The sequence below is a fragment of the Atta colombica genome, unplaced genomic scaffold (genome assembly GCF_001594045.1).
Source record: "Atta colombica isolate Treedump-2 unplaced genomic scaffold, Acol1.0 scaffold140, whole genome shotgun sequence".
Lineage (NCBI taxonomy): Eukaryota > Metazoa > Arthropoda > Insecta > Hymenoptera > Formicidae > Atta > Atta colombica.
In genome coordinates this window covers 1,833,371-1,844,644 of record NW_017259229.1, presented here as the reverse complement: position 1 = coordinate 1,844,644, position 11,274 = coordinate 1,833,371, and the positions used below count along the sequence as shown (strand labels likewise).

Sequence of the window (11,274 nt, the reverse complement as noted above, 5' to 3'; positions counted from 1 at the left end):
TATATATATATATATATATATGACTTATAAGAATGACATCAAAGAAAAGAATATTACACGGATGTAATAATAGTTTTATTGAAGTTTTGCTCAAGTTTCCTCATAAATTGTCCGGCAACTCATCCTTCGTCCATATGAGTTCCACGACTTTCCCCATGCGAGCGGACTCTTCACAGGCTGTAGCGATTTTACTCACCGCTAGGATGTCTTTCGATTTGACCTCCGACTCAGTCTTATCATGTATTACATCAAGGAAGTGTTCAAACTCTCTTTTGTAACCGTTCATAAAACGGCTAGGCCATGAGTACCAGATCGGGGCGGTGATAATTCCTTGTAGTTCATTATACAAATGAACGGAGTTCAACTGTCTATTGTCGGCTTGCAACATACCCTTCGGACCGAAAACTTCCAGTCGTTGATCATATCCATATGGGCTGTTGCGCGATAAATCGATCATACCTAGTGTTCCTGAAGGAAAATGGAAGTTCACTGCAACCGTGTCGAAGTCTCCAATGGCCTTAATCTCTGGGATATTTGCGTGAGCTAGGACCGAAACCTGTAATTCGTATTTTATATCTTTTTTTTTTGATAGATACGATTTGTGCAATTTTTTAGTTCTTCGAAATAATTATAAAAATCCGCTTTTTTTAAGATAACAACTGCATTTTTAAGATATTAATAGATACACAAATTTTTTGTATACTAAAAAAAATTACTAAATCTTATATATATTTCTTTGATTAATATTAAGTAAACATTTGCTCACAGTAAATAAATATTTACTTAATAAAAAAATAATAAAAATGAATGAAATTAATGATTTTTGATGTCAAATAAATATCCTTGGTAAAAAAATTGATACAGATTAAGAATATAGAACGATAGGATTTTTATCAATTTGTATCGTTTTCTATAAGATTATATCATTTTTTATCACTTCACGATTATTCGGATATGAATCCTATTGTATTTTATTGAATTCTATAAGATTTGTATAAGATTTCTATAAGATCTGATTGAAACTAATGAATTCACGAATCAGATTTGAAATGATATCATTTTTCTATCGTTCTCTATCAACTTTTTTAACTAGGGGTATGTTTACATGTAGTAAATATTTACTTAGGATTATTCAATCAAATATTTATTAAAATTAAATATTTTTCTCAGGGTACATTGCGTATAATATGTGTAAAAATCGTACCTTATCTGGATATTCTCCGAGAACCCAAACAATCAGGTCGATATCGTGGACCAGGCAATCGTGGAAGATACCGCCGGATACTTTCAAATATTCTAGAGAGAGCAGAGGAGAGTCATGAGCGACTCTTTTAATCATGTGGACATGTCCAACCTCCCCTTTATGAACTCGTTGTTTCAAATTCCAATAACTGGGATCGAATCGCCGATTGAACGCGGTAAATAGAGGCTTGCCGACTTTCTTGGCCATCTCATAGCATTTGACGGTGCTTGGGCGATCTTCTGCTATGGGTTTCTCACAGAAGACTGCCTTCTTTGCTTCCAGAGCTTTAATAACTATATCTTTATGTGTGATAGTCGGCGTCGCCACAAAAACCGCATCGACACTTTACAAATCGTGAAAAACAAACGTTACTTGTTTGTACAGATATTTGTATTACAATTTGTTGTTGATTTGTATTACACAAATTTATATTGTCTAGATATAGAAATTATAGAAATTATTATATGTAATTCGTGTAAATATAATTTATAATATATAATTTATATTAGACACATATAAGTCTATTATAACAGATATTTAATTTTTAATTTTAATTTAACTTTAATTTAATTTGATTAGTCGACAACATTTTTTTAATTGATGTAGTTACTTACTTGGAATCTTTGAATACTTTGTCACACTGCTTGCTACTTAGGAAGGTAACGTTGTCCAGGTGCCAATACTTTCGAATGCTTTGCCATTTACTCTTGACATCATCAATGATATATAAAATTTGGACACGTCTACTAGTAATCATAGTCTCTAAATGTATCGTCCCGGCATGACCCACGCCGAACAAAGCCACTTTTACTATCGGTTCCTTCTCCGTTTTTAGAGTTAAGTGTTCTAAATATCTAGAAAGATATTTCTTTAATGTTCACTTCTACCAGTCGAATAATTTCAATCTCTTAAAGATATTTAATAATTTAATTTACTCTTTATCTTTTTCTATTTTTAAAATTAAAAAGAGACTAGAAAGAGATAAAAAATTAATTAATTTGAGATTATAAATATTAATTTCAGTTTAATTTACTTTTAATATAATATTTAATATAATATTTTAATATATTTTAATCTATTTATCTAATATATTAATCTAGGTTCTACATTAGTAGAAGAATCGTTAATAAAAGAAGATTGGAAGCAAAGAAACTTAAAATCTTGAAGAAATATAATTGAAATTTCTGGTCTCGAAAGTGAAAAATTGCAGTAATTTTCTACCTACATAAAAGTCATTTATAAAATTAATTAAAAATTTATTCATTTAAAACCCATATGTATTTTGTTGCGCGTAGACATTTCTCATGTCGATTTTAAATTAAGAATAGGAATAAAATTTTAGGAATATAAAAATAAACGTTCTTCAATAATTAAATTTCCATCAATCAAGTATAATATTTGTTTTACAATCACATCGCTCCGATGCGAATTTATATTGTGCAATGATATTGAAATAATTACTCACTTCTTATATAGGTAATCATCTTCAGGTGGCGCAGGCTTCGGTTTGACGTAGGGAGACGTTTCTTTGAACTTTGCCGTTGCCATTATTACGTGTTATATGTATATACTTTGGTTCCAAAATTTGCCACAATCCAAAAACTGGTTTCTAGCCAACGATCTCGATAATAGCTTCTTATATAAGAAAAGATAAATGAAAGTGGGGGTTGTTTACTGTGACGCATATTATTATCCAATAACCGCCAATCATGTAATAGATAAAAGAGCTGTTGTTTTTATTGAATAAGGATTCTGTAAATTTCTTCGTAATTTTCTGAATTTTTTTTGTCATTTTTATTTTTATTCTTACTGACTATTCTTATGCCAAGAATTCTTAATAAACTTTTCAACAAGTACAAAAAGATGAGTATGAATTTCTCGCAACATAAATTATCGAATAATTAATGCATTAAAGATAAGTTTGATAAATGCATTAAAGATATATGTTTGAATTTAAAGTATGATGAATTTAAAGTATTTTTATTTAATTGCTCCTCTGTCGAAGCCGGTGTATTGTCTTAAAATCTATGGGATTTAAGATCTAATTAATTATTAACGTGCTTTGTTGCTACAAAAAAGCGTCACATAAACGACACTTGGCAGCAAGAGATACTTCCAGAAGATTTTACCCAATCATTAAATTTATTCACGAGGCACAATGAGAGAAGTTCAATATTGCGATGCACTCGTTCAAAACGAAGGATAGAATGAGAGAAGATTCACGCGGCGATAGAGAAGACTTATGTCAATTTCCATCAACATAGATTAATTTAAAATTTTTCTTTTTCTAATCTTAAAATTAGAAAAAGACGAAGAGTAAGTTGAATCGAGATTAAAGTCAATTTATATTGGAAACGAACATTATAGCGTTTTTTCTTGACTGCATTATCGCTCACTAGTACATCACTCACACTGTGTTTCCATGGCTGGTGATAAGCGAACTCATTCGGTATATCGTGTTTCCTACGGTGTAGTGTAAATTTTATGCTACACCATCTCAAAGGGATGATATAGAGCCAGTGTGACATTTAAAATTTGAAAACGGAAATCAAACGGGAACAGAGTTTTAGCGTAATAAGTAGTGTATATCACTCTTGTTTAGTGTAGCTGAGTGTAGCGCTTACATGCAACTGATGCGGTACGAGGCTGCACTCAGTGTATTCCAAGAGAACACGCTAATAATTCCAGCATAGTCAGTTGATCATTCTAATAGGTCGAACATAACGTTGACTTGTCTTTGAGTGTTTTATATATATTTACGATATCTTTCATTTCTTAAAACTTTACCACGATGACCTGTAATATGTAATGATCGAAGGACTTGTTATCGCTGCAATTATGTTGACCATTTGTCCATATTATAACTTTTATCGCAAAAAAACTGTGTCATAACAATTAGACGTACTTCTAGTTTTCTAAACTTTTAAAATGGTCTGAAATAGCTGTCAAAATTATTTACTGAATAGTTACAATAATATGTCAATAAGTAACTTGAAAATTTCTATTATGCAATATCATAGAAGGGACAAGAGGTTATCGATGAAATTATCGCATTATATATCGTATCTTTGAAATAAAAATAGATTGCAAAAAATCGCGCGCATAAAATGTATACATTCTGCCATTGCAGATTAAATTAAGATATCACATAACAATGAGAAATCTGCTCGAACGAATTACCATAATTTATTTAAATAACGTAAATTAAATAACAAGCAACAACAAATTTATGTAGAATGCGTCGTGAGTTTTCATCAATCGAGAATGTTCGTCGATCGGTATAAGATTTATAATAAAACCGCACCTCTGACTTTCTTCTTATTCTGAAATCAATTAAGATATATGTTTTTATCATGTTGCAATTGATCACATTCGGCAAATGCAAGCTAAATAAAATCGGCTTTTGGATTTATATCTTTTTTACTAATGTAATTTAATTTAAATTTAAATTCAACTGGCTTTCCATGTTTTTTTAGTTCTAAGAATTGGAAAAAGATAAAGAGTAAGTCGAATCGAGTTTAAAATTAATTTCGTAAACGTTAGCAGAAATGGCATTAGTTAATTGATTTTTTAAATGAAATATATTTAATCAATTACGATTTAATCAATCACAAAATATTAATTGCCTCTCTACGATTGCATTTGCTATAAACATGTCTAATATCAAAGAGAGCTTTGTGAGACAACCACCAATTGTGCCAGCGAAAACTTCGAGCTGCAATTTTTATTTTATTTACAATATAACTGTTACTCTTTAATAAAAAAAATGATAAGATTTTTCAAATGAAGATCTGTGTATTATCGCTCGACATAATGAGTAGAAATGCTTAAAATTGATGCATAAGAAACATATCTTAAAGTTATCTTGTGTGTTGATTTTAGACATTCTACTCATTGAGAATTCCATGAATATTTTTGAGAAGCGACTAGAAAATAAGACAATGTTTATTCAGTTCCTTTATTAAGCTAGCACACACTGATATCTCACAATTCGTCGTTTGCCTTACGATATGCTTGCTTCGGCACGAAAATAACCTCATCCCCATAGCTTTCCACGTATGTCGACCTCTTTCTTCTATCACTTCCCGGATCGACGTCGATGAGAGCTATACTCGATTTAGTCGATCTAATAAATAAAAGTGTATCATTGCTTGAAATATATTATATAGAATTTTCATTATATTTCATGAAAATGTATTCTATAACTAAGCCGATATTAATTTTTCTTTATAAAAATATTAATATTATAATTATAAGTATAAATTACATTAACTTTGATTTAATATTTACTTATTTTGGAAGAATAACTTTACGAGATGAAAACAGAAGAAAACAGTTTATTTTTTAATTAATTTATGTATTATAACAGAAGAAATAGTAGCTATGTTCAAGAGGATCAAAGTTCTTTACTTAAAATCTTTAGTAGATATGAAAATTTATGTTTTCACAAATTAATGTTTTATCAAAGGATATTGCCAATTTTCTTTTCAAATTTCGTTTCACGCATACGTAAAGAAAATCAATTTCAGCATCTCTATTAAGCTTATGAATAATTGAAAAAGCGCAGCAATCAACATTTATGTCGAAAGTAAGTTGAATTAATGATGAAACAGCAATTACCTCTTCTTACTACCATTAAGATCCGCCGATACCGTAAGATCACGCGGTCTCGAGAAGTCACATTCTAACGTAAAAGCAGTGTCACCTGGTGTTAATAGCTCGTCGTCGTGCTGAATCACTACGATGTTGCTGTATTTGTCACCATTCTTTCAACGAAACAAAAAAAATGTACGAAAAATTTTGAATGGTATAAATAATATAAAATATAAATTATTGATCTTAAACCGTAAGTTATTTTAAAGTATATACATTAAATAGTGATTAAAGCTCTCTAATCTAGTTTGCGAGTAATTTCTCGTAATAGAGATAGATTGTAATTTATATTGTTAAAGAATTATAAAACATGAAAAGAAACAATTTAAAAAAATCCCTTACAGAAGTTGAATTTCCTGTTTTATTATATTTATTTAGGTTAACAAATAAAAATATGAGAGAAATTAAAAAATGTAGAAATTAAAAAATATCACAAGATAATATATATTTGAAAATGTGATGTACAAGTTATACTTTCTTTTACCTGCTATGATATTTTGTCGTTATGTCGTTTATAATATACAATGATGAAGAAAATGTCACGATTTAGAAAATTATAAAAAAATTGTATGGTAGTTACTCTTTAGAAAGATATAATTTAAAAGAAAATGAAAGGTTTCGGAAAAAAGAGAGAATCACGTTTTCTTTCTACTTAAATAACTTGTTTTACTTATCAAGGCTAATAAATAATAAATAGTTTCGAAAAGAAGAAATTAATAGAACAAACAAAAGTTTAAATAACGTACCCTTTCAGTATCACATTTGTTCAAAGGAATGCTCATGGTGAAACTTCTACCGCGAACTGGATCGAGGAAACAGGACGGTTCTCGGGAATAAAAGTTACCCTGCGTGTAGATCACCCCTGAGAAATCGTCTGTAGTTTTAAGCTCGACAGTCATTCTTTCAGCGCCGCATCGCAACCCCACGCGATCATAGCCATCGGTGGATGTACCTATCTGCATGTCTTTAGACAGATCTTGTTGCCAGATCTCTTTTGTAATTGATTGAGCTAGTTTTAGATTTTATTCTCGATCTTTTAAGTTCTCAGTTGTTTAATGTAAAATAATTTAAAACTGAGTAATTGAAATAAAGTTTTATAAAAGTTGAAAACGAAACAACGCAACAGATTTATTCTATTTCTGTGAAAACTTGAGAAAGAAATAATTTTAAATGAAAAGAAGATTAAAAAATTTGGGAAGGAAATAATTTCAGATTCAGAAAGAAAATGGAAAAAACACACTCTGTATTCTTAATTACAATTCCTTTAAATACATATTTGAATAAGTTTATTATTTCATTCTAAAACAAATATGGATTTAACACTATGTCTATATATATTCTCATCCTGTTGGTATTAATATTAAAATTATATAATAATGTTAAATCCATATATCTATATTTTTTAAAGTGATGATATTATTTATTATGTCATTAATAGATTCATGATTACATTTCTTAATTTGAAAAAAAAGTCATCAGTTCATAAAAATTCAAATGACATTTTTAATGAGAGAACAACTTTTAATATTTAATATTTTTAATATTTATCACTTTTAATATTTATCACAAAAAAAATCTTAATTTCAAAGAAACATCTCTTCGCTCAAGTTCGCTAGTCAAAAAAATTATTTTTTTGGATCAATGAAAATTTCTTTGAAAATAAGATATTGTACTTTCAAAGAAATTTTTATTGATCCAAAGAATTTTTTTTATTACGAACAAAAAATATTTCTTTAAAATTAAGATTTTTTTTCAGTATATTATTAATCAAAATTATTTAAAAAGACAGAATTTCATGATTTGATGATTTAATATCTCATTTTCGATAAAAACTCTTTTATCATCTCAGACTAACGGATCACAGCGAAGTCGCAATCTATCTCACCTGCATTGCTCATCTGCTTAGTGTTTGCTAAGAACGTGAGAAGTAGAATCGAACGCATGGTCACGTGGGAACAATAAGCGTGGACGAACGACCGTGAACTGGCGATAAACTCAGTTCGCTCGATGCCAAGATGCCAACATATCGTCTGCCACCGTTACACCGTCGGGGTGACTTTCTTCCCTCTCCACCCTCTCCTCCCCACTTTAATTCACATCCGAATCGGATACTTTCACCGCGTGATGAGACGATCATCTTTTTCTACCTTTTTTCTTTGTATGTCATAGTCATCGCATGGATCATCGATCATTGTCGCGGCTCGTTGATTCGGAACTGCAGGCTCAAGCGCTGTTCGTTTTTGTAAACTCACGCAAATTATTTATGTATTAATTTAATATTGATTTATAAGAAATGCCGCTTTTTTTCTGCGTTATACAACAGGAATTATTTTTTATCAGGGTCTGCTATCAAGAATAATTACATACGTAAAATTCTTATACTTTTCTTATAAAAATCTATTTTAATTATAAAAATATTTTTTTTTAATTCTGTACTTTGTAGATATTTCTTATGTGGAAAAATCTTTGGAATATGAGGAATTTGAGAAATTCTCGAAATTATTAGTGAATAAATCTTATTCTCATATTTTACTTGCTAATGCAAATTATTTATGTATTAAATAATTTATCTCATCAATTTACAAGAAAATAAAATGGTTTTTTTTCTGCAATTGTATAATAAAATCTAGAAATTACTTGAGAAATTATTATTTTTATTGATTTTTATTTTTAAGAATATTAACAAATGTGATAAATTGTTATATTTCATTTTTTTAATAAAAATTTATTTTAACTATAAAAAAGATCTATTTTCTCTTTTAATTTTATACTTTTTATAGAATATTGTCTTGGAAATACAAAAAAAAATTTTTTAAAGCAGGAAATTTCTTAGAATTTGAGAAAATTTTTGAAATTTTAATTATTGCAATCTCATTGCTGTTTATGTCCTTTTGATATTTTAATTATTAACAATAATTATATATACAATTATCAATAAATATATATCATTACGCTGATTTATATATGTATAATATGTTTTCTGAGTATATGTACGATAGATATAAATGTTATATCATATAATTTTAATAAAAAAGAAAAAATTAGGATATTGTTTCGCCATTAGTTTTCCTACAATTTGAATACAAATTCTCGAATTTGCGGATTCAATTGTTCGGACACTAAAACGCGGGTAATTCGAACGTTATATTATATTTCTAGCCTTAGTTGGAAGTATAAGAATCCAGTGATATTTTCGTTGATAGTTGGTAGGATTGCGTGATATTATCAGCCGAAAGCTGGCTTGAGTCGTAATTTACATTTATTCACAGATACTGAACTATCGACATGTCTGTCAGTCGTGTGTCGCAGATTTTATTCTCTCGCGTGTCATACGCAGCCCGAAAACCGCAGCAATTCGCCGCGCCTGTTTTCAGGTATTATTCCTGTAAGTATCAAATATACCTGTAAACACAGATCTCTCCTCCGTCGGATTATCACCAGCCGGACAGCTGGTCGTAACGTCGGAAACGCCGGTTTCGTGGTGAACACCCGGTATAATCGCTGCTCTACGCTACAACTTGTTTTCGAGGCTTTTATTAAAAAAATATATTTATATACTGATATTAAATTCGATCACACATTAATAATACACTTGAGAATTATTCACTGCGAATATTAAAAATCTATAATTATATACGTAATATGAATAACGGCAGTCCAAAATAATTTCTCCATAATTATTTTTTGTAACATTATTATACATATACTTATATGCGTATGATTTGCGATTCGCACACGGTTTTAAGAAGAAATTTAATTATTTGCCAGATATTTATGTGTATTAATAATGATAATATAACTATACGTGACAAAAAATGTTTATTATATTGCTTTTAAAAAAAAAAATCACAAGTTATTTCTCGGGGAACACATATTTATATATCAAGAAAAAAAATAAATTTAATATAATTTAATATAATTATAATATAAATTTTATAAATTTTTTACTTATGTATAGCACTTTTGTATTATTTATACTTTTGTAATCTTGTTTTGATTTTCAAATTACTTTAAAATTAGATATCTCGTGTAATAAGGTTCTTAAACTTGTCTGTAGAGTTCATTGAGATTAAATAAGCCAAGCAGAAAACATGCCATTTCATTGTTTTCCTTTGAACGCATGAATATAACTCAAGCGTGCAAAGCTGTTTTTTGATATTTTTCAGAATTTATAATTTATGTATTTAATAATATTTATTTATTTCGAGAAGAAATACAAGACAATTTATGTTAAAGTGACAAACAATAAAAAGATATATAAGAATAATTTTCTGATAAAATTATTAATTAACAACGTTTGATTTGCTAAAAACAAGATTATCTTTAAATTAATTAATAAATTAAAAGAATCTTCGTTCTTTTTGAGACACCTTGTACATGAAACAGACTTTGTCATTCATTGCCTATTCTTGTAGTTATCTTCATGTTGGTGATCGTTCTTGATTACATAATATACATATAGAAAGTTAAGGCTCGCTAAGAACTAGAAAAAAATAAATAGGAAGTTGAACTAATCTTATATTTGTGGAAGCTAAAACATTGAGCATAATAAAACTACTTAAATATCTGATATATATATAAATAAATTATTATTTTTGAAAAAAAATCATGCATTATTGATGTTAATTAATTCTATCAAAACGTGTAGTACGTAACAAATAATATACTAGAAAAAGATTCCATTTTTTCGTTCTAGAGTGTATCGTTATTTGAATATAATTATTAATATCCTTTTTTAGTTGGACATTAATTATACACAACAAATATGTGAATCATTAAAAGCAAGCATATTATAACTCCAATAATAATTATATGTTTCGGCTACATTTTATATTAATGTAATAATTAGTTTTTTTTATTAGCAAAAATTTTGTTATTATTTACTGTACCTGAATAAATTGTATATTTTACAGTCATTACGGAAATGATACATTCTAATTTTTTTTTATAACACATAATCTCAATGAAAAAAATTGTTTGCTTTTTATATCATCATTTTAGGAACTAATCACGAACTAATTATTCTTTAAAAAATTCTTTTATTTTTCTTATTGTTTAATAAAAAGTATTTTTTAATTTTTTAAATGAAAAAATATCTTTTTATTTTTCAAATAAAAAACCCTGCTCTGATGTGAGTTATAGATCAAACTGGCAATTATGAGTTCCTCAAACTTGAGACTGCAGGTGAAAAGAAAAATGTAGGCATTGTTACCTTAAACAGGCCAAAAGCTTTAAATGCTTTGTGTGATCAATTAATGAATGAAATAATTCGAGCTTTGAAACATTTCAATTCGGATTCGTCTATCGCCGCTATTGTCCTTACCGGAAGTGAAAAGGCATTCGCTGCTGGTAAGATTTTATTTTATTTTACATACTGC

The 11,274-nt window shown here is 28.5% G+C and overlaps 3 protein-coding genes across 7 annotated transcripts in view; 1 reads left to right on the top strand and 2 right to left on the bottom strand.

The window, feature by feature from the left end:
- Positions 1 to 94: 94 nt before the first annotated feature.
- Positions 95 to 2,872, bottom strand: LOC108684811 (uncharacterized oxidoreductase YrbE-like). The gene is made up of 4 exons (XM_018189306.1): positions 2,709 to 2,872; positions 1,858 to 2,097; positions 1,205 to 1,586; positions 95 to 556 (listed from the first exon to the last, which is right to left on the bottom strand). Exons 1-4 carry the CDS (start codon positions 2,789 to 2,791, stop codon positions 101 to 103), a joined length of 1,161 nt encoding a protein of 386 aa, XP_018044795.1. The 5' UTR covers positions 2,792 to 2,872; the 3' UTR covers positions 95 to 100.
- Positions 2,873 to 4,413: 1,541 nt separating this feature from the next.
- Positions 4,414 to 7,869, bottom strand: LOC108684822. 4 transcript variants are annotated; one of them, XM_018189321.1, is made up of 5 exons: positions 7,782 to 7,869; positions 6,643 to 6,848; positions 5,864 to 6,009; positions 5,251 to 5,369; positions 4,414 to 4,566 (listed from the first exon to the last, which is right to left on the bottom strand). In XM_018189321.1, the coding sequence occupies exons 1-5, from the start codon at positions 7,837 to 7,839 to the stop codon at positions 4,562 to 4,564; spliced, it is 534 nt and encodes a 177-aa protein (XP_018044810.1). In that variant the 5' UTR covers positions 7,840 to 7,869; the 3' UTR covers positions 4,414 to 4,561. The 4 variants fall into 4 exon arrangements, with proteins under 4 accessions (XP_018044810.1, XP_018044809.1, XP_018044807.1 ...); XM_018189320.1 differs by having other exon boundaries at positions 6,643 to 6,872; positions 7,782 to 7,868; XM_018189318.1 differs by lacking the exon at positions 4,414 to 4,566 and having other exon boundaries at positions 5,228 to 5,369; positions 6,643 to 6,872; positions 7,782 to 7,868.
- Positions 7,870 to 9,120: 1,251 nt separating this feature from the next.
- The window catches only part of LOC108684780 (probable enoyl-CoA hydratase, mitochondrial), a 3,678-nt gene continuing 1,524 nt past the window's right edge, over positions 9,121 to 11,274 (top strand). Inside the window, exons 1-2 of one of the 2 annotated variants that reach the window (XM_018189260.1) lie at positions 9,121 to 9,281; positions 11,039 to 11,245. In XM_018189260.1, coding sequence (XP_018044749.1) covers positions 9,182 to 9,281; positions 11,039 to 11,245 — 307 coding nt within the window. In that variant the 5' untranslated portion in view covers positions 9,121 to 9,181. Of the gene's footprint in view, positions 9,282 to 11,032; positions 11,246 to 11,274 lie in introns of both variants that reach the window. The other variant, XM_018189259.1, reaches the window with a different exon arrangement.